The 22,408-nt window shown below is 35.9% G+C and overlaps 4 protein-coding genes across 5 annotated transcripts in view; 3 read left to right on the top strand and 1 right to left on the bottom strand.

Annotated features, from left to right (window-relative positions):
• Positions 1 to 1,745: 1,745 nt before the first annotated feature.
• LOC143737038 (serum amyloid A-5 protein-like) lies at positions 1,746 to 2,840 on the top strand. Its single transcript, XM_077227944.1, has 4 exons — positions 1,746 to 1,833; positions 1,976 to 2,071; positions 2,152 to 2,290; positions 2,464 to 2,840. Exons 2-4 carry the CDS (start codon positions 1,984 to 1,986, stop codon positions 2,600 to 2,602), a joined length of 366 nt encoding a protein of 121 aa, XP_077084059.1. The 5' UTR covers positions 1,746 to 1,833; positions 1,976 to 1,983; the 3' UTR covers positions 2,603 to 2,840.
• A 1,831-nt stretch (positions 2,841 to 4,671) lies between these two features.
• LOC143737039 (serum amyloid A-5 protein-like) lies at positions 4,672 to 5,766 on the top strand. The gene is made up of 4 exons (XM_077227945.1): positions 4,672 to 4,760; positions 4,903 to 4,998; positions 5,079 to 5,217; positions 5,391 to 5,766. The coding sequence occupies exons 2-4, from the start codon at positions 4,911 to 4,913 to the stop codon at positions 5,527 to 5,529; spliced, it is 366 nt and encodes a 121-aa protein (XP_077084060.1). The 5' UTR covers positions 4,672 to 4,760; positions 4,903 to 4,910; the 3' UTR covers positions 5,530 to 5,766.
• A 3,827-nt stretch (positions 5,767 to 9,593) lies between these two features.
• rplp2b (ribosomal protein, large P2b) lies at positions 9,594 to 17,579 on the bottom strand. The gene is made up of 5 exons (XM_077228080.1): positions 17,514 to 17,579; positions 16,829 to 16,952; positions 16,674 to 16,722; positions 10,268 to 10,363; positions 9,594 to 9,711 (listed from the first exon to the last, which is right to left on the bottom strand). The coding sequence occupies exons 2-5, from the start codon at positions 16,949 to 16,951 to the stop codon at positions 9,635 to 9,637; spliced, it is 345 nt and encodes a 114-aa protein (XP_077084195.1). The 5' UTR covers position 16,952; positions 17,514 to 17,579; the 3' UTR covers positions 9,594 to 9,634.
• Positions 17,580 to 20,183: 2,604 nt separating this feature from the next.
• slc25a22b (solute carrier family 25 member 22b) overlaps positions 20,184 to 22,408 on the top strand; it is a 20,683-nt gene continuing 18,458 nt past the window's right edge. The window contains exon 1 of one of the 2 annotated variants that reach the window (XM_077228063.1): positions 20,184 to 20,273. The gene's annotated coding sequence lies outside the window, so the exon portion shown is untranslated. Of the gene's footprint in view, positions 20,274 to 20,293; positions 20,440 to 22,408 lie in introns of those variants that run through there. The other variant, XM_077228062.1, reaches the window with a different exon arrangement.

Here is a 22,408-nt window from a genome sequence, read left to right as displayed (position 1 = left end):
CCCAGCCTTGACACCTTGTTTGTACGTGCGGACATCTGGAATTTCCTTGTCCCGGAATGACCTTTATAAAGATGTTTCAACAGCCATGAAAGCTGAAGGGACAACAGTATAAGAAGTGAAACTGAAATTATTTGCATGAATTTGAAACTTCAGTCAGAAAGATTATACTAAAAATTAGTATTTATAATATTTATATTACATTTTTTCTGATGTGATAAAACACATTTCTTGAAACCATCACTTACTTTCTCAAAACCTCAAACACAAAACCAAATTTTCAAACCACATTCAGAGAACCTCTGACTCTTCTGGCAAAATCAAACAATTGCCTCAAAACCATTTTATCTGTGCTCAAAATCAAACAATGCTCTCAGATCATACACACATGGTCAATATTTCAAACGCATGCAGTTACAGAAAAAAAGTATATTTTAACAAAAGTAAACAAATTTTGCAATTACGAAAAAAAAGTAAGCACAACTTGCAGTGGTAAGGTGAATAAATTGTATACTGTATGCACTGCAAGTATTGTACTGAATATTGTATTGTATTGAATGTCTGTATTCAGCACAGTGTGAAAATACAGTGACCCAACTGCAAAAGCCAAAAGGGTCACAGTAAAAAAGTCTAAATGAAAAGCATGTTACAGAAATGTACGCTCAGAAGAGTTGTGCAACTGCAGAATCAAGGTCAGTGAGAGAGATTTTATTCTGCTTCAGCATCATGTCTTCATGTTGGTCCGGCCGGAGGACTTTGTCCAGGACAATGTCATCTTTGTAGGAAAAGGGAAAAACCCTAAAGCATACCCAGCCTTGACAAACATTCTCCACACCTGCTCTTCCTCGTCCTCATCCTCTTCCACCTCGTCCACCACCTCTTATATTGTTTCCATCCATTATTGGTATCAACATTCAGTGCAACATTTTGAGTAAATTTTGCCACTCTGGACTGACTTGTATTATATACAGTTGGTTTGTTTACATCATTAGAAATAACTGTAAACAATTTTGAGTCGTTGTGTGTAAACGATGACAACTGTGTTGTAGTTGTGTTTAACTTTTGCCTGCCTGTGTTTAGCATTTTGAAACATAAGTGCATCATAAGTGCACAGTGTGAAATGTGTTTTAGTGAGTAAGAATGTGTTCAGAGTTTTGCAAAAAGAGTGCATGAGATTTGCAAAAAGTGTTTTAACTACCTGAACTTGTTCAATGTTTTACAGAAAGATTGATTTATGTGACAAATTGGTTTAGGCTATTGAGAATTTGGTTCAGAGAATGGGGTTTAGTGTTTTAGAAATTCAGAAAAACTGTAAGTTGAATTATGTTACACTTTTATTGATGAAATTATTTATTTTAATTAAACATATTTATATAAGCACTTTATACCTCAAAACTAATTAATTTCTGCCACACTACACTTCCTTCGCATGTATTTAATTATATGGTTTCATTTTGTAATGTACATCTAACTATAAAGGTTGCAAAATTTGCAGTGACAATATTTTTTACGAATTACAATTGTATACCACAAAACTATTTGCTTTAAAAAACTATTTTATGGTTTCATTTAGCACTGTACATCTCAGTATGAAGATTACAAAGTTTGAAGAGTTGCATCTCATAATGTTTTGCATAAAGTAACAGGTAGTCTTTTGTCTTCAAATATAAAAAGTCAAGTTTCAGAAATTCGGACTTTCCGATAATTAGTGTCAGATTTTCCTAATGCAATCTGGCGCATCACAGTGTGGAAAATCCAAGCCCAGCCCAATCCGAGGTTTATAAAATAGAGCAGACTGGATGAAGACATGATGCGACTGAACTGAGCAAACCAAAGGTAAGAGACTGACTAAACTCACCTCTATATTAATGTAAATCTAATGTATATGTACAGGGATCACTCTTCTCTTTGAGTGTACGATAAGCTGCTAAGGATAAAAGCATTTTCTAAAGGATTGTCCAAATATGTTTGTGTTCAGTTGTAATCATGAAGCTCATTCTTGCTGTGCTGGTGGTGCTTTTTGTGGTTGGGACCCAGGCGCAGTGGTACCAATTCCCTCGAGAAGCCTTACAAGGTCACTTATTTTTCCTTTACCTCCATTTAACTTGAGTCAAATTGTAGGCATATTTGAACCATTTTCACCGTGTCTCGTAGGTTCGAGGGACATGTGGCGAGCCTACAGTGATATGAGGGAGGCCAACTGGAAGAACTCAGACAAGTATTTCCATGCACGTGGGAACTATGATGCTGCACAGAGAGGCCCGGGAGGCAGATGGGCAGCCAGCATCATCAGGTACGTACAAAATCATACTAACTGTGGCAGATTTGATTACTCCATTCCTGATAAGCACTCAGATTGATCAAGAATTATGTCTCCCTCACTCTACAATGAAACAGCAGCATATTAAAATGGATGTTTAAATGATTTTGGGGAATGTCCTAATCTTGTGTTAATGATGTGTGCAGTGATGCAAGAGAGTCTGTTCCAGGTAAGAGCGGTAGCGGCAGCTCTGATTCTGCAGCTGACCAGGAGGCCAATCGCTGGGGGCGTAACGGTGGAGACCCCAACCGCTACAGGCCCAAAGGCCTTCCCGAGAAGTACTGAAAACAGAAAAGCTCTGAAATCATCAGTGCCTCCAGGATCTTTTTTTTTTGTTGCTCTGAAACTGCTTGATTAAATTTTGCATGACAAATATAAAACGAACACTCTCTTGATTATCATTAATTAAATCTGCATTTATGACAACAAAAATGTAATCTTGATTGTCACACTGATTTGACTGTTTTGAGCATCATTTAGTCTATGTAACATGTTTTAGCATCTGATTAAAGAATGCAACTTATTCATGTGTTTGTTTGTTTTTTGCATTTAACAGTAATGTATATGACATAAAAACAAATTTGACCCCAATAATGGTAGACACACACACACACACACACACACCTTGTTTATACGTGCAGACATCTGGAATTTCCTTGTCCCGGAATGACCTTTATAAAGATGTTTCAACAGCCATGAAAGCTGAAGGGACAACAGTATAAGAAGTCAAACTGAAATTATTTGCACGATTTTGAAACTTCAGTCAGAAAGATTATACTAAAAATTAGTATTTATAATATTTATATTACAGTTTTTCTGATGTGCTAAAACACATTTCTTGAAACCATCACTCACTTTCTCAAAAGCTCAAACACAAAACCAAATTTTCAAACCACATTCAGAGAACCTCTGACTCTTCTGGCAAAATCAAACAATTGCCTCAAAACCATTTTATCTGTGCTCAAAATCAAACAATGCTCTCAGATCATACACACATGGTCAATATTACAAACGCATGCAGTTACAGAAAAAAAGTATATTGTAACAAAAGTAAACAAATTTTGCAATTACGAAAAAAAAGTAAGCACAACTTGCAGTGGTAAGGTGAATAAATTGTATACTGTATGCACTGCAAGTATTGTACTGAATATTGTATAGTATTGAATGTCTGTATTCAGCACAGTGTGAAAATACAGTGACCCAACTGCAAAAGCCAAAAGGGTCACAGTAAAAAAGTCTAAATGAAAAGCATGTTACAGAAATGTACGCTCAGAAGAGTTGTGCAACTGCAGAATCAAGGTCAGTGAGAGAGATTTTATTCTGCTTCAGCATCATGTCTTCATGTTGGTCCGGCCGGAGGACTTTGTCCAGGACAATGTCATCTTTGTAGGAAAAGGGAAAAACCCTAAAGCATACCCAGCCTTGACAAACATTCTCCACACCTGCTCTTCCTCGTCCTCATCCTCTTCCACCTCGTCCACCACCTCTTATATTGTTTCCATCCATTATTGGTATCAACATTCAGTGCAACATTTTGAGTAAATTTTGCCACTCTGGACTGACTTGTATTATATACAGTTGGTTTGTTTACATCATTAGAAATAACTGTAAACAATTTTGAGTCGTTGTGTGTAAACGATGACAACTGTGTTGTAGTTGTGTTTAACTTTTGCCTGCCTGTGTTTAGCATTTTGAAACATAAGTGCATCATAAGTGCACAGTGTGAAATGTGTTTTAGTGAGTGAGAATGTGTTCAGAGTTTTGCAAAAAGAGTGCATGAGATTTGCAAACAGTGTTTTAACTACCTGAACTTGTTCAATGTTTTACAGAAAGATTGATTTATGTGACAAATTGGTTTAGGCTATTGAGAATTTGGTTCAGAGAATGGGGTTTAGTGTTTTAGCAATTCAGAAAAACTGTAAGTTGAATTATGTTACACTTTTATTGATGAAATTATTTATTTTAATTAAACATATTTATATAAGCACTTTATACCTCAAAACTAATTAATTTCTGCCACACTACACTTCCTTCGCATGTATTTAATTATATGGTTTCATTTTGTAATGTACATCTAACTATAAAGGTTGCAAAATTTGCAGTGACAATATTTTTTACGAATTACAATTGTATACCACAAAACTATTTGCTTTAAAAAACTATTTTATGGTTTCATTTAGCACTGTACATCTCAGTATGAAGATTACAAAGTTTGAAGAGTTGCATCTCATAATGTTTTGCATAAAGTAACAGGTAGTCTTTTGTCTTCAAATATAAACAGTCAAGTTTCAGAAATTCGGACTTTCCGATAATTAGTGTCAGATTTTCCTAATGCAATCTGGCGCATCACAGTGTGGAAAATCCAAGCCCAGCCCAATCCGAGGTTTATAAAATAGAGCGGACTGGATGAAGACATGATGCGACTGAACTGAGCAAACCAAAGGTAAGAGACTGACTAAACTCACCTCTATATTAATGTAAATCTAATGTATATGTACAGGGATCACTCTTCTCTTTGAGTGTACGATAAGCTGCTAAGGATAAAAGCATTTTCTAAAGGATTGTCCAAATATGTTTGTGTTCAGTTGTAATCATGAAGCTCATTCTTGCTGTGCTGGTGGTGCTTTTTGTGATTGGGACCCAGGCGCAGTGGTACAACTTCCCTCGAGAAGCCTTAGAAGGTCACTTATTTTTCCTTTACCTCCATTTAACTTGAGTCAAATTGTAGGCATATTTGAACCATTTTCACCGTGTGTCGTAGGTTCGAGGGACATGTGGCGAGCCTACAGTGATATGAGGGAGGCCAACTGGAAGAACTCAGACAAGTATTTCCATGCACGTGGGAACTATGATGCTGCACAGAGAGGCGCGGGAGGCAGATGGGCAGCCAGCATCATCAGGTACGTACAAAATCATACTAACTGTGGCAGATTTGATTACTCCATTCCTGATAAGCACTCAGATTGATCAAGAATTATGTCTCCCTCACTCTACAATGAAACAGCAGCATATTAAAATGGATGTTTAAATGATTTTGGGGAATGTCCTAATCTTGTGTTAATGATGTGTGCAGTGATGCAAGAGAGTCTGTTCCAGGTAAGAGCGGTAGCGGCAGCTCTGATTCTGCAGCTGACCAGGAGGCCAATCGCTGGGGGCGTAACGGTGGAGACCCCAACCGCTACAGGCCCAAAGGCCTTCCCGAGAAGTACTGAAAACAGAAAAGCTCTGAAATCATCAGTGCCTCCAGGATCTTTTTTTTTGTTGCTCTAAAACTGCTTGATTAAATTTTGCATGACAAATATAAAACGAACACTCTCTTGATTATCATTAATTAAATCTGCATTTATGACAACAAAAATGTAATCTTGATTGTCACACTGATTTGACTGTTTTGAGCATCATTTAGTCTATGTAACATGTTTTAGCATCTGATTAAAGAATGCAACTTATTCATGTGTTTGTTTGTTTTTTGCATTTAACAGTAATGTATATGACATAAAAACAAATTTGACCCCAACAATGGTAGACACACACACACACACACACACACACACACACACACACACACACACACACACACACACACACACACACACACACACACACACACACACACACACACACACACACACACACACACACACACACACACACAATGAGAGCTGAACACTTCATAAGTCTCAAGCTTGTTACATTTTCTTGCCAAACACAAAAAGTCAAGGGGGAAAAACTAATTCCTGAAGCAATAATTACAAAAACAAAAAAAACATCAGCAACATGTAGGCCTATAATAAAGCTTTAAAAAGTACTTCAACAACATGTATAGTACAATGATATGTGCAGTATTGGAGTCCAAAATGTGGCAGGTCTTTTTGTGTAATTTGTTCTCCCCATGTTGACTTTCCTCTGGGTTTACCCCACAATCCAAAGTCATACAGGACAGGTGCAATTTATTACCTATAACCTAAGTTTGACACACACAACCAACACCCCACCCTGAACAGTTCACATTTATTTGACCATAAATTACACCTTTCAAACAGTCACAGCATGTGACTTAATTTAACTGGAGTTTATTGATATTTAATATTATAATATTAGTAAAATACTAGTAATATTAGTAAAATAGTAATATTAGTAAAATACTGCCCTAAATATAATCTAAAATATGCTAATAAAATATAAATGTAAAGACAATGAGAAAACGTTTGTCGGTTGAAAGAATGATCAATATATTGAGAAATACTTAGTGTAAAGACATTGTGCTTGAGTGACCAGCTGGAGGCGCTCCAACTTAAAAAACCACTGACGTGAATGAGACATTTGTTGGGAAAGAAAAGTTGCAGAGAGAGGGAGGACTAGAACCCTCACAGTACTGTTCATCCACCCATCCTATTGGGTCTTGGGGAGGCTGGAGTCTTTCCCAGCGTCTCCGGTCGTAGACAAGAAAACACATTGATGCTAAAAGCATGACAATGCATGACATGCTTTTGCATGACAAATATCAATAACACGCAAGTAGATTCAGAATGTTTAAACTAAACAGTAAAGTTGCTGCAAGTAATCGTTGCTGAAAGTATGTTTTTACTAAATAAACAATATTGTGGTTATATATATATATATATATATATATATATATATATATATATATATATATATATATATATATATATATATATATATATATATAACCACTACAATATATATAGGCCTACTGTATATATAGTCAGAGGCGCCGCAATAGGGCAGGCAAGCCAGGCAATTGCCTGGGGCCCCGCATTTTAAGGGGGCCCCCGAGGGCTGATCATTTAAACAATCAGGAATGTTAATATAAAGACGCAGCAACAACTCTGCATTCCCCTTAGTGGGGCCCCTTTCTCGTTAAACTGGTTATGTTTTACCGTCTCGCCTCAGCAGCCTTTTTCAAACTGGAGCAGCGCTTACTCGCGCCGCAGTATGTAGAAAATGCATGATTTGATTTGTTAAACATGAAAAGGACTTATCCGTCTGGTATTGCCGCTCGCTCTAACGTTAACCTAGATAAATGTTCGCTATTATTAGGCGCATATCAAAGTGTTTGTGCGGAGTGTGGAGCGCGCAATGTATGACATGGAGGCGCCGGTGCGATTAGGCTACTTGCATTTTCCTATAAACAGTGGAAAGAACTTAAAATACTCTATCATTTCTGGCCACAAGGAAAATAATAATATATCATTCACAATCTTACTTTTATGTGTGTAAACTCACAATAACAAGAAAACGTTGTGCTTTTGTAAAATAAAATAAAACAATCAGGGCGCGCTTTCATCGTCTCCGTGAACTGGAGCGTGTCTCAAAAATAAACAGAAACACAGCGTATACTAGCCTCTCATACATGATAAATATATCTATATAAAGATTGAAATATCCACTTTTAAACGAAAAAGTTCTAATAGAAAGCAAATATCATCTGATTATGTAATCCGTATGAAAGGTGCATTTCTTTCTAAAGGCGCATCCCCTTTACAGCGGAGATGTATGGAGATATGTTTGCAGCTGACACTAATTTAGAAAACACTAGTTTATTAATAAACAATTAAAATCTTCATTTTTAAAAACATATTTATTATCATTAGCCTGCTTTTGCACCAAGATTTATGCATGCGATTGAATATAGGCTTCCTCCATGCACCCAGTATTTAAGCAGAAATTAATATGTGATTAGTGACTAAATCTGTTACACATTTGAAGATTTACTGTATCTTGAAGATTGTTGTATTGCATCTTCTGTTATAAAGATGAAGATTGACATTTCGTTAATTAAAAAATAAGCACACAATGTTGTAAAAAATAAACAACTTGTGTTCTGTTAGATGTTCTGTGTTTTGACTACTTTTTGAATTTTTTATAATATCTCTAGGCAATGAAGATATATTAACAAAAAAAATCTTATATATATATATATATATAAAGGCCCTAATTGATTAATTTTGCCTGGGGCCCCCACTCAGTGCTCGCCTCTGTATATAGAGAATCATGTTGCAAGTATTTCTCAATATATTGATCAGTCAGTTACAGGTATGTATGATGAAATGAAGATTTCAATGCTTTTGCTTTCAGATTAAAAAATCACACACACACACACACACACACCTTGTTTGTATGTGCGGACATCTGGAATTTCCTTCTCCCAGAATGACCTTTATAAAGATGTTTCAACAGCCATGAAAGCTGAAGGGACAACAGTATAAGAAGTGAAACTGAAAATAATTGCATGAATTTGAAACTTCAGTCAGAAAAGTTTATACTAAAAATGAGTATTTATAATATTTATATTAAGTTGAATTACATTACAATTTTATTGATTAAATTATTTATTTTGATTAAACATTTTTATAAGCACTTTATACCACAAAACGAATTAATTTCTGGAGAAAACAAATACCACAAAAATTATTTTCATCTTGGATTCACATCCTGAATGGCACTAGCAACATCAAGATCATGGGTGAAATTCCCAGGAATGCATGGCCTATCATATGTGTGACTTGAATGCACTAGTCACTTCGGATAAGTGTCCGCTAAATGCATTACAAAAAACCATTCAGATATAAGCTATTCAGTTATATAATGGTTTAGATTAGAATATATAGCAACATGTGCATGCTTTGTTTATTTAGGATTGAAAAGGAGCACAATAATGTCGGACTCTCGACTTCCCAGAAAAGTTGTGCAACACAGGAATCGGCCACAATAGCCAAAACATTTATCACATCACAACTGGGAAACTCCAGGTCCAAGCACAAGCCCATTACGTCCAATGAAAAACCTGAGAGCAAAAAGACGATTAGAAACTGCCTCAACATAATGGAAGGATGCCGTGCTTGAGGTTTCAGTTTAGAATTTGTGCAAAGATCCAATATATATATTTGGAATGTGAGCTTTTAATATTGTTTTTGCTAAGGGAAATATTAAACAGACTAAGGATTATCAATTTTTTTAAGTCTCAGGCTTGCAGTCATGGAAGCTTTTTGTAATCAGTGTTTAGCATAATGTGTGTGCAATGTGCATTTAAAAAAACTACTGATTTCATGCCTTTTTTGGTTTTTGCATGAATGCAGGCAGAAATTACTAGAGGAAAGAGTTATTTGAGTGGCATCAGATTCAAAGCAGTGAAAATGTAACTAGATTGTAACTAGTGCATTTGTGTGTGATAGTGGAGAACAAATTCTAATCACTCATCCTACTCAACATTATAAACATTGAAAAAGAACTTAAATGAACTAGGAAGCAAAAATCATTTTGTAATAAACTTTATTTTGGTCCCGAGGAGACAGATTAGTCAAAGAGTCCGAATCCCATGTCATCTTCGGATTCTTCAGACTCATCTTTCTTCTCTTCTTTCTTCTCCTCCGCTGCAGGAAAAAGAAAAGGGATAAAGACGTTAACAACATTACAGGACCTAAAGGAAACCAACCAACACCCCACCCTGAACAGTTCACATTTATTTGACCATAAATGACACCTTTCAAACAGTCACAGCATATAATTTAAATGGGGTTTATTGATATTTCATAAAAAAACTGCCCTAAATATCATCTAAAATATGCCAATAAAATATAAATGTAAAGACAATGACTAAACGTTTGTTGGTTGAAAGAATGATCAAGACATTCAGAAATAATTGCAACATTCACAATTTAGATATATATAAATACAACCACAATAGTGTTTATTTTGTGAAAACATACTTTGATTACTTTCAGTAACTTTACTGTTTAGTTACTTTAAACATTCTGAATCTACTTGCTAAAGCATGTCATGCATTGTCATGCTTTAAGCATTTATATGCTAAAAAGTTCTGAGCTATACTGTTAAACCCTGTGAGAGAGAGAGAGAGAGAGAGAGAGAGAGAGAGAGAGAGAGAGAGAGAGAGAGAGAGAGACAGAGAGAGTAAAATAAGACACTGACCTGCAGGGGCGGCAGCAGAAGCTCCAGCGGATGGGGCGGCAGAGCTGGAAGCAGCAACAGCACCACCGGACGGCACGCTGGCCAGCTTACTGAAACCTGATAGACGGCGACAAACACACACACTGAGACATGCTGTACCCTGTTTAAAAAGCCCTTGTTTCTTATCCAGGACACTCTGCAGGGCTTCCATGCACTGTTTGACCACAATTTTTTAGAAAAATATATACACTCAAAAAACAACTATGAAACTATTTTAAAGCTGGAATCTCTCTTAAATTATTAATACCCTCAAGGTAGACCAAAGTGCTGTATAGAGAAAAAGAAAATTGCATAAAACAAGACACAAGGACTACATAATACCCTACAGTACTAACTTAAATGCCAATGAAATTAAGTCTTAAGGTTTCACCAACAAAAATTTAAATTGTTACTCACTGATGGTTTAAAATGTTTATAAAGGAAATGTAAAATAAATCCAGCAGTTTAATGAAAGTCTTCTGAAGAGAGAGAGACACTATCGCTTTATATGATGGCCAGGCTCAATTTGGCTTTTACGTAGGGGACAGTCCTTGCGCGACATGGAGGCAAAGAACCACCCGATGTGAAGCGGAGTGCATTTAAATGGTTTAACGCACACTTATACCATGGTCATTTGCCAGCATTGACAGGTTAAAGCTGTTATTGGTGTTGACCTGGAAAGGTATGGCTCATTGGATCTAACATTATGCCCCCCTTTAAATCAGATAGAGATAAAGTATTGCCGCAAGATCACATTTATTTGAATGAAAGCATTTTACAATTAATTTTAGAGAAAGAAAGAGAAATATGTACGTGAATTCCCTGTCTGTGCTTTTCTCTAATAGTGAAGCTACCAGATTCGAAAACTGCGATTTTACACCCTCGTTGCTGAGAAACAATGTAGCGATTCCGTAATAAAGCCATTTTAATTAATAAAAGTTGCAGGCCAGTGTTTCTGTGCTCCTGAACGTTTGTGTGCGTGTGCAGTGTGATCTCCAATCTCTGTGTGCTTCAATGAAATCAGCGCATTAATATATTAAACTGGCTGGAAATGTCTGTGCATTAAACCGCTTTAATGCTCACCTACCAGCCAAACAGAATTGAGTATTCAGACAAACTATGATATAATCACATATAAACACTGACCAATATAAACAGAAGCTCAACCGTACTTGCTTGATGCGTGAGAACAAACCTCATTGGTTCATGCGTAAGCTCAAACATGATGGTGTGACGCGATAATTAGCCTCATTGGTTCTTGAGCATCAAGCAAGTACGGGGTTGCACTTCTGTTTATGTTCGCTAGTCAATGTTTTATGTGATTATACCAAGGTCTGTCTGAATACTCAATTCGGTTTGTCGTCAGAGTTTTGTGTGAATAGACTTTAAATGGAGAAAATATTTGCACTTCGAAAACGAACAAAAATCTTATGGGTTTGGAAAGGCATGAGTGTGAATATTTGAATTTGAAATGAATGATCATTATTAGGTGAACTAACCTTTTAAAGGTCCCATATTGTCAAAAATGAAATTTCCTGGCTTTTTTCATGATAACAGGTCTAAGGGCTATGTAACTACCATATAAGTTTCAAAACAGTCAACCCACAGACAAATGCACACAGCCTGAATAAAGTAGCTGTGCCTTTTTACAAGCCGTTGTGACTTCCGTGAAAATGTGATGTCAGAACTAGTCAAGTCAAGTCATCCTCATTTATATAGCGCTTTTAACAATGTAGATTGTTTCAAAGCAGCTTTACAGAGATAAACATATAATTTAAGGTAACAGAGATTGGTTTAGTTTTATTGTGGTTCTTGAAAAACTACTCAGTCACTGCCTTCAGTCACCACCCCGAGCACTGCCCACCGTTCCTCACTCCTTTTACTCAACCCCAGACAACATCGTTGGTGAGCAACAACACGGAAATATGTTGAGAAATTGCTGTTCAGTCAATGGATGTAGAGACCTGTGTAAAACGATTTGCGGGACTCCCGCAAAATAGAAATATCTATAAATACATCTAAAAACAAATTGTTATTCATATGTTGCACAAAAGCTACAAGAATAAAAAAAACTAAATAAAAACGATTTACAGGCCAGAACAAGTTTCTATTTATAACATGTTTGCAGCGATGAGCAATGTAGCCAATCACAGACCTATGTGTTGATTTCTTAAATGCAATGGCCAATGAGATGCATTTAAGAGAGAATTAGTGGTCGACCGATATTGTTTTTTTGATAGCCCATATCTTAAGAGAGCTGGGTGGCCGATTGCCGATATAAAGCTAATATTTATATTTATATATTAGGGCTTGCAAAGACTAGTTGAGCGATCGATTACTTCAACCACTAGTGGGCGGTGTCGTAAACAATCCACTACTCGAGCGTGCATTAACTATAAAATTAATTCAAAATGGCGAATGTCACCAGCAGACACCACACATCAGAATTTCATCAAGATGACAAAAATATTGTAATTTGCCAAAGGGGCCGTTCACATATCGAGACTAAAAATGCATGGAAAGCGTGCATGGAAACTTTCTCCTTTCCACAAGCGCTTGCGCTTTGTCTAAACGCTCTCGCTATAATTTGATGTCCTTCAACGACATTCAACTGTCTGTGAAGTGCCGGTTCAAGTCGAAAAAGCCTGTTTTCATTTTGCCACGGCATAGAAGCGCCTGGAAAAATGAGTGCGACAGCATCGCTCCATTATGAGTACGCTTACATTGAATAATGATTTGGACACGCACAAAACACTAGGTGAACTGGCTCTAAATGCGGACTTGCGTCTGAAATTAAAGGCAGGAATGGCTATTTATTTGGCTTTACTCGGTTACATGGAAATTTAAATATGTAATTTCATAATTATAATGTTTTGAGAGTTTACTTATGTAATTGTTGCATTAGGCTATGAGTTAATAAACATTTATTGATAAGAACTATTTCATGTCTTTTCATTTATAGAAGCATGAACCACGAGTAGTCGAGTAACTCGAGTATTGTTTTGATAAGAAATCGACTAGCAAAAATCAGTAGTCGTGCAACCCCTATTTATAAATTATATATATATAAAAATAACTTTATACTTATTTTAATCAAGATTTAATAAATTATAAATAAATTACAAATAAAGTAATTGTTTAAATATACATGAATGTGAATAAAAAGGAAGTAGTAAACACTGTAACAGGGCACAAAGTAATCTGGCAATTTCGTGCGCACTGGTAATCATTTTTTCAAATAAAGACAAGGTAACGCTAATTTTACATACAGGACACAGTGAAAACGATATGAATATGAGACAATGGTCAAATGGATATAGCACAGCAAATTTTAAAATGAAGAATTTAAAGCTTTTCAATTGAGTCTCCTGTGAAGCTGATCTTCTGTTCGCATTCACTCACTTCGCACAGACCTACAGTCACTCGCAATGACACGTTTATGCCGGCTACAAATGCACACTTCACGAGATATCACAGCTGGATTCGATTAAATCTGCAAGGTTTGTGAAATAAATGTTTATAAGATATTCAGAGATTGGTTTAAATTATGTAGACGCGTATTTGCTTAATGTTGAGGGTAAATGAGAAAGTATTTTAGCCTGATTGTTTGTTTTTTCTGTTACAAATAATATAAAAGCAAAAGCTTTTTCGCATACCATTTACTTTGTTTACCAGCTCTGTTTAAAAAAGTATTAGATATGACTGACAGATAGTAAACCAATGAAGCTGCCTTGATAACGGAGCTTTGTGAGATCGCGATGAACTGAGATGTCAGCTTTTTAGGAACTATTTCTGTCATGCCAAACCATGCACGCAGTAGCCTATGTTTGCTTTTATGTTAAATTAACAGTGGTTTGTGAATGTTTATGCTTTAATAACAAATAATTGATCACCATCATTACAGGTGTTTTATTTACCTTACTTGTGAGCATCACCAAGCCACAGCAGGCTACAGCTTATGGCGCTTTCCCACTGCATGGTACGGCTCAGTACGATTCGGCTCGCTTCGCCACTGCGTGGTACGACTCAGCGCGGCACGGCTCGGTTCGCTTTTCCACTGCAGTTAGTACCGCTTCAAAGTGGGTGGGATTATGACTGATTGTTATAGTTTATCCGCTCCTCGTCAACCAACGAGAGGAACGTCTACACTTCTCGTCCACTGACCACGATTTAGCCATTTCTTTTTTGGACGTTCAAGCGAGTAGTTATAAAACAGGTGCTACAGCGGTGGCTGTTACTGGCTATTTAAATCTAGCGGGTTTGATGTCTCGCAAATACAATGACGCTGGTAGTGACGATTCTGTCTGTCTGACCAATCAGTGATCTGCAGTGTTTACACGCCACATTTTTGTATCGGTACGCTTGGAACCTCAACAGAGGTGGTACCATTTAAAGCGAGCCGTACTGTACCGTACCATTCAGTGGAAAAGCGCCACAAGTGAGCCGTACCGAGCCGAACCGTACAATGCAGTGGAAAAGCGCCAATACATGACCCTAGTCAGTGATGCGCGGGTCAATGTATTAACAACCCGCACCCGACCGACGTTTTCAACTAACCCGCCCGCAACTCGGACTGCAAAAAAAGAAAGAAAATATTGTACCCGACCCGCATTTTTTAAAAGTAGTAAATGCTCATCGTAGTGTCATTGGGCCATAGACGTAGGCTATCAAATGTGTAAATAGCATCGCAAGAAGTACACATGACAAAGCCAGCACTTTGGTCATCATCTTTCATTATTTCGGCAAATGTCTCCCACACTTTGCTCTTTCTATTTGTGTATTTGCGGAGCTTCCACTCCCCAGTCTTCACCTTTTCTCTTGCCGCCTTCATCTCTACCTGCAGACTGAGCTCGTACCTTGTGCGTCATCTTCGCGCCAGTTATTCAGCCAATAAAGTGTAGGCCTAAGTATTTCATAGAAAATTGTGTATAGTACTATATAAATTACAAAGGTTTAATTGGCATCTTTATTTCAAACGACCCGACCGACCGCGACCCGAATATGATTAAAACATATATTTGGATGACTTGTAACCGCAGGCAACCGCGTGCACCCGCTCATTTTGGATCAACCCGCGCATCACTGACCCTAGTAACTCGTGGTTGGCCTGGCGTCACTCAGAAAACAGGCCAATCAGAAGAGATCTCATGAATATTAATTAGGCATGTCAAAATCAACCTGATTTTGGTAGAGCTACTGAGAAAGGAGCTTTAAAAATAGAGATTTTTTTTGGTGATTATACCACAAATGTATATACTTAAGGACACCAAAATCTAAAATAAAACTGCAGAAAGGTGTACAATATGGGACCTAACCCTATAACTCTGCTTTTATAATAATCAATATAGTCAGTGGTTTTGACATAAAACTTTTTAAAGCTTTGAAACTGTTTTAAAATTCCCTGATATTTTCCAGGTTTTCCATAACCTGGACTGAAAGGGCACCTATTATGGAATTTTGAAAATTACCTTTCATGTAGTGTGTAACATAGATTAAGTGAACGAAAACATCCTGCAAAGTTTTAAATATGAAAGTTTACCGTATACAAAGTTATTGTCTCTCAAAAGTAAGAGTCGACTCTTGAGTCGCTGATATGAATCGATAGACGAACAATGCTTTTTCTCGATCTAGATGACGTCAACTTGACAAGTTATTTGAACAAGATACGCTCACTTATTGCGCTCGTCGACGCCAGGGAAAACTTGAAAACATCATGTCGACAACAAGACGCTGTGTTCTGAAGTGCGAATCAAAAGCGACCCTTTTTCACTGCTCAGGGAGGAGCATTGAGCCGGTTGATACTGAAGAAAGGTTCAGTACCAATTTTATTTGATCAGCTTCCTCCGAATCACAACCTGTAAGTATTATTAATAATTGTTGCTTTTATGTGTTTTGTAGCATACTCAATTGTGTGTGTTGTGTAAGTTATGCTCAGCGCAGCTTTTAGGTCTCCAATTGTCAATTTTTTTTTTGAAATATGTGAAATGTTTGTGGTCGTTATTGGAGTTGTCATAAAGAATAGAGTAATACCTTGTAGTACTGCAGTACTTTATCAATATGTTTATGTGTTGGGCTAACGCAAACAATAACTGATTGGGTCATCTGACCAATCACCGCAGATTTGCGTCACGCAAAGGAGGGGTTGTAAAAATGAGTCGTTCAACGAATCATTTGGGAGTCGGTGAGCAAATCCATAAAAAAAAAAATGCATATTATAAGACAACAAAACTGTTTTTTTGTCTTGCATGCATGTAAAACTGTTGTTGGGGACTCCCAAAACCATATTAGGAAGATTTTAAATGCCATAATAGGTGCCCTTTAAACATATCCTCTCAAGTCCCTAAAATCTGTAACCACTATGCTACCAGTTTAAAACAATCAAACTTACCTTGGACAATCACTTCCTCAACATTTTTGCCATTGAGCTCGGACACAACCTACAATACAATACAAGTCAACATTAAAGAGAAGCTGGATGTCCTTTACAAGTACAACATTTGATCCTGTCTCAGTGTTCATGCTCAGTTTTATGAATAGATTCACCTTGCTCATACGAGTGTCATCGGCTTCAATGCCGACGCTCTCCAGGATCTTCTTGATGTCACCTGTGCTGGGACTATCTTTGCCTCCAAGGGCAGCGAGCAGGTAAGCAGCTACGTAACGCATTCTACATCAAATAAAAACAAATGCATTAACATATAGGAAACATTAACAGTTTTGACCAGAATAATGGTCATTCAAGTATATTTTACAGCTGAATGCCCCAATAATGATTTTTACATTTAACAATTTAATTTGAACAAGACTTTTCAATTTAAATTAATTCTAATTGTATACTTTTTAGTCAATTAATAAGTTGTTTTAAATAAAAAATGTGCATCACATAAGTGTACATAAGTTAGCTGAAAAATAATTGAGCTCTTCTCCTACTAAAGAGTTGCATTTAAAAAGAATAAAAGGACATTTAGTGGTATGTGTTCTTGAAATAAAACAATGGCTCAAACGCCATCTTTAACGTTACTAAAATAAAGTGATCAGCCACATGGCTGAGTGTAACGTTATTACTGCTAACGTTAGCGCACCGTGTATCAAGACATCAATCTGAGCTTTAATATTAGATTAGTCTCGCAAATGAAGGACTGAGGGACTTTATTGTTTCAAATACGTTCATTATTCGCTCCTTTGACGTATATGTTTGTTTGTTAAATCTGTGTTTTTATTCACTCACTTTGCGGAGAGAGGAGGACTCGCGTGTTCACAAGCGGGCTCGTACAAGCAGAAAGGAAGCGGAAGGGTGGCGAAAACCGGAAAATCGACACAACCAATGACGTCACATGCAAGGAGCAAATCGAAAGGACAAAAAGCACGCCAATCACAAGGTTGAGGGCGGAGTCTCTTCTCGTTTCCCACCTTTTTTTCGGATGAAACACTATGGATGAAACATTATGTTTATTTAAACATATTACGCTAATATTAAAAACGTGTAACAATAAAATTAGCTGGTATTTTTATGCTCAATCACTGTACTATAATAGTTGGGTGTGCCCAGTAGAACATTTTGCTGATTGAGCTATTTTTATATCATTGTTAAGGGAACAAATAATTTAAAAAAATGTATGGAACTTTTATAACTTTCAGAGAAATGTCAAAAAGCACAGACTGATGATTGCATGTCCTCTAGGTTGGTCATTGTTTGTGGAGTAAGAGTGTGAGAAGAAAAGGCTAACATGTTTTTTTCCTTCTAAAAGTTTAGCCTACAGGACAAACTTAATCTAATAAATTCCAATATATTTCGTTATTATATGAATTAAATCCTCAAAAGCAAAAATGTACCATTATAGTTTTGCCAGCAGAGGTCATTGTTTATCATCATCCTTCTCGTGAGCATATAAATCAAAAGTGTAGGCCTATTATGCAAAATCACAATTATCTGGACAACAGAGTCAGAAAATAACTTAAGTACTTATTTTACTTATTAAAATAACTATATTAGTTACAATGTCAAAATGTTTTGCCCTGGAAAGGATTTTCAGAGATTTTACCCTTATGAGAATAATATTTTCTAACTTTATGACACTGAAGGTAAATAATGCTCAACATTCTACTAGAATAGGCTACCATTTAAATAAATGGTCTGCATTTTTGTTAGATTACACAGCTGTCTGTAATTGTGTTTATCACACACAGCTATTTTAGAATATTAATACCTTCATTGTATGAAATAGAGCAGTTAATGCATTCTGCCTAAAATCTCATTATTTTGTTTTACAAAAGAAAGAAAATCATACAGGCTTGGAAAGATATGAGGGTGAAGAATTAATGACAGAAATTCATGTTATGTTAACTATTGTTTTAATTGTTCAAGTGCGTTAGAAAACCATCTTGAAAAGATTTCCGATATAGAAGGATTGGTAATTGATGTGAGTGTAAAGAGCACATCAGACTGTCTGATTTAGCACTGATGTCAATGTGAGGTGTGGATTTGTGAATAATAATTCACCCAGAAATAAAATTTCAAAAATGAAATGAAAAATCATGTTATTTTAACCTAGATGGCTTTATTTCTTTATTTCAAGATGACAGGAGGACGTGACTGCTCTTTTCAAAGATGAAATACCTTGAACAAGGTACAATAAAAATCTTACAGGAATGGTTCTCCACAGACTATAAACCAGACGGAATACAATGAACATTCTGCCAAAAAAAAAAAAAAAAAAAAAAAAAAAAAAAAATATATATATATATATATATATATATATATATGGAGAGATAACAAAAAAAGTAAATAAATAAATAAATGTCCATATAATGGAAGGGAATTGTATTCAGAGATAACAATAATGATATGCTAATAATAATTACAATTAATACAATATATAACAACTGTATAATAATTATGATAATAACAATTATAGGCTAATAATCTATTCCATGTCAAATATGAAAATAAATGAATAAATAATTAAATAAATAAAAACGTTACTTGTATGGCTTTATAAAAGACTACATAAGACTATGAACGAAATGATAGTTAACAAAAATTATGAAAGAAAAATCATTTTAGAATATTTATTTTCTTTTAGGAGAAACGAGTTTTTGCACGGATTGTTTCTGCATGTTGCACCGATACACCAGTAGGTGGCGACAAGTGACCGTCTTGAATCGATCATTATTTCAACCGATTTATTCAAATTCATTCATTCAGGAATGAAAACTGTGACTCCTCATTCAACCCATCAGTTCAAAAAAGCCGATTCGGTTCAGAAATCGAGTCATTGAACTGTTCACTCAAACGATTCACTGACTCAAACCCACTGAAACAAAACACCACTAGGCTACATTGTTTTTGTTCGGCTGTGCTTTAGGTTTGTTTGGAACTATTTTCATTGGCAGAAAAACAAATAGAATGTTGTGTGTCTAAAATGTAAGTCAGTAGCCTACTAGACGTGGTTATTAAATTGTTGCATAAAAGCAATATCGCACTTTGATAGCTTATTCGGTACCGTGATGTTGCTGATGTTTTAGTGCATAAGACACCCATGAGACTTGAGGAAAACTGTCTTCATACATCCACAAAACTTATGTAGAAAAGTGACGTAAGTTCTGATAAAACCCCCTGCAGCATTTGCTTGCAGATATTTTATCCAAATGCCTTTATAGGGGCCAGATGTATTGAATCAGACTGCAGACACAAATAAGAAATTTAAAATGCTTTAATGCTTCTTGTGAAAAGAAAAGCAGAGAGAACTTCGAAGGCTAATGTCTGTGGGACCCTTTTAGAGCTTTGCTCTCATCTTCTCATCTTCCCTCCCAGGTCTTTCCGCTCTCTGAGTCTTCTTTGAACACCTTTATGTACTTTCTCTCTTTCCTGCCTTCTACACAAGCACCCTCTGTTCCTGTAAGTCTTATCAATGGCTGGTTTTAGGTTTCTGAACATAATCTCTCAATGGGATGCATTGTGGAGACTGCCTGTGGATTCAGGATAAATGTGAGTATGCTGGCTTTGCCAGAGTTTTATTTGTCACATCATTCAACAGGCTTGTTTTAGCCGTAGTGCACAGAATAAAAACCTCAAAGCCTTTACCCAGAAGAAAAACATATCGCAGAGAGTTCATAGCTCAGGAGACTTAATGGAGTTTTCAGTTTGGTTTCCTGTAAGTATCAACTTGGTCTCAGATGTTTCTCTAGTTATTTAGGATTCATAAAAATAAATACTGAGATGTTTGTATGGAGCTGTAAATGAATATTTGATTGTGAATAGCAGCTGAGATCATTTGGTTTTAAAGGAATTGATGAGAAATTATGTATTCATAATTATATATTGAGAACTGACATTTGATTGCAGTCTCTCTGTAAATCTGAGCTCTTGTGAGATTTATAGGGTATTTTTCTCAAAGGAAAAGGCTGCAGGTTTCCTTGCAATCTCCATTTAATTTCCCCTGTCTGATGACAAAATGTAATTTTTTGTTATTTTTCTTTTCTTTTTATTAGTTTAAAAACTATTTTGATATACAAGTGCCTCTAAAAAAGCTGCTTTAGAGGAAGTTTTTGATTTGTACTTTTCAAAGCCACAAATCCTCAGTTGTCAATCATATCTTATAAATGAAATGCTGTGCATTTTGTGAAACCAGTGTTGCTGCTGCCATGTTTCTGTTTGCTTGTAAACTGGAGACATTTTTAGGTTATTGAGAGGAAAACTGATGGACAAAAGGTCTTAAATGAACCTGCATTTGGTGACCCAAGTTATGTTATGGTTTAGATGGTAGCGAACTCATTCTGGTTTTGCCTATGTTAATTGGCACTTTTTCCATAATTTTTTTAAACAATAAAATCACAAATCCCATGTTCTTTAGAGAGAGAGAACAATTAGGTGAGTTAGATAAAATATTAGCTAACATAAAATTTAAGTTTTAGTTAGTTCCTCTAACTCAACTAGTAGACCCTGGCTCTCCTAATGCAAAGATCTTGGCTTTGATTCCCAAACATTGCTTAAATTTATAGCTTGAAGTTGAATGCATTTTCAGTCTCTTTGAATATAAGCATCTGCCAACAGATTTGTAACGTGTAATTGGGAAATACTTTTAAGTTTATCAATAAACACAAGCCAGTATTTGGTCCGTACTGAGTGCTAGCTTAATAGTAAAATAATAATATTATACTATATATTAATTATAGCTGAATATTTTGTGTTATTGGAACTGTTAATATGTTAATAAGATTTGTTATTTTGTTATAGAAAATAAGCAATAACACAAATCATGGTTTTAAACTATTCAGGCTTGTTACAGATTCACTTGTAATATTTAGTTTGACCTCCTCAGTGTTACTATTCTATACCACAGTGTTACTATTCTGTTTAGTTTCATTGGCCCTCATTTATCATTCTTGCGTAGAAACGGGCGTATATGTTGGCGTAAGATTATGCTTACACTCCTCTTACCGCCTGATTTATGAAGCTGTGCTACCTTTGAAATCCAGGTGTACGCAATACCTGCCCTTGATAAATGCCGCGGCTGAAAACTATCGTCATTAGAATAACACGCCCCTATATATTCAAGTATCCGCTTCCCCCACGCCCTCATTTTACGCCATGGACACACGGAAGACGGCAAAGAGGAGACACTTCTCCGACGTGGAGATCGAGACCATCATCATCATGAAAAATTATTATTAAATCAAACAACAATATTGTTGATGATAAATTCAAAGTTAGTTGTATTTTTTTTCAAAACGCTATAAATCCGTCCATTTTTTGTCTAAAAAAAAAAAACAACAAGAAGAGAACATGCAACATATTATCAGGGACTCATACTATAAATGAATATAAATTAAATAAGTGCAACTGCATGAAATAAATAAAAGCCAAACAAAATAAATAGTAAAATAAATTAAATAGTAAAAATAAAATAAATATTTCCAATGTCACGTTCCAATATTGTCCACCACATAAAACAAATAATTTAAAAATAACACACAAATACAGTCCTTAAATACAACAATGTTAAAAATACATTCAAATCATTTAGTAACACATTTAGGCTAATAGTCATTTGTGCCGAACTTGAAAAAAGTAATGATAACAATATTCAGGCCTACTATTAGGCTACGTGTTGTAGCCATTAA

Source organism: Siphateles boraxobius, unplaced genomic scaffold, assembly GCF_051911475.1.
Source record: "Siphateles boraxobius isolate OS27281-9 unplaced genomic scaffold, OSU_SipBor_1 130, whole genome shotgun sequence".
Taxonomy (NCBI): domain Eukaryota; kingdom Metazoa; phylum Chordata; class Actinopteri; order Cypriniformes; family Leuciscidae; genus Siphateles; species Siphateles boraxobius.
The sequence above is the reverse complement of the archived record's forward strand: the minus strand, read 5'-3'. Positions and strand labels throughout refer to the sequence as shown.

Bases quoted from the DNA above. Each gene is read 5' to 3' on its own strand.
- LOC143737038 (XM_077227944.1), top strand. From the start codon at position 1,984: ATGAAGCTCATTCTTGCTGTGCTGGTGGTGCTTTTTGTGGTTGGGACC. The intron at 2,072-2,151 runs GTCACTTATTTT...CGTGTCTCGTAG, and splicing joins CCCTCGAGAAGCCTTACAAG to GTTCGAGGGACATGTGGCGA. The intron at 2,291-2,463 runs GTACGTACAAAA...TGATGTGTGCAG, and splicing joins TGGGCAGCCAGCATCATCAG to TGATGCAAGAGAGTCTGTTC.
- LOC143737039 (XM_077227945.1), top strand. From the start codon at position 4,911: ATGAAGCTCATTCTTGCTGTGCTGGTGGTGCTTTTTGTGATTGGGACC. The intron at 4,999-5,078 runs GTCACTTATTTT...CGTGTGTCGTAG, and splicing joins CCCTCGAGAAGCCTTAGAAG to GTTCGAGGGACATGTGGCGA. The intron at 5,218-5,390 runs GTACGTACAAAA...TGATGTGTGCAG, and splicing joins TGGGCAGCCAGCATCATCAG to TGATGCAAGAGAGTCTGTTC.
- rplp2b (XM_077228080.1), bottom strand. From the start codon at position 16,951: ATGCGTTACGTAGCTGCTTACCTGCTCGCTGCCCTTGGAGGCAAAGAT. The intron at 10,364-16,673 runs GTAAGTTTGATT...GCCGTCTATCAG, and splicing joins TGAGGAAGTGATTGTCCAAG to GTTTCAGTAAGCTGGCCAGC. The intron at 9,712-10,267 runs GTCAGTGTCTTA...TTTTTCCTGCAG, and splicing joins TTCTGCTGCCGCCCCTGCAG to CGGAGGAGAAGAAAGAAGAG.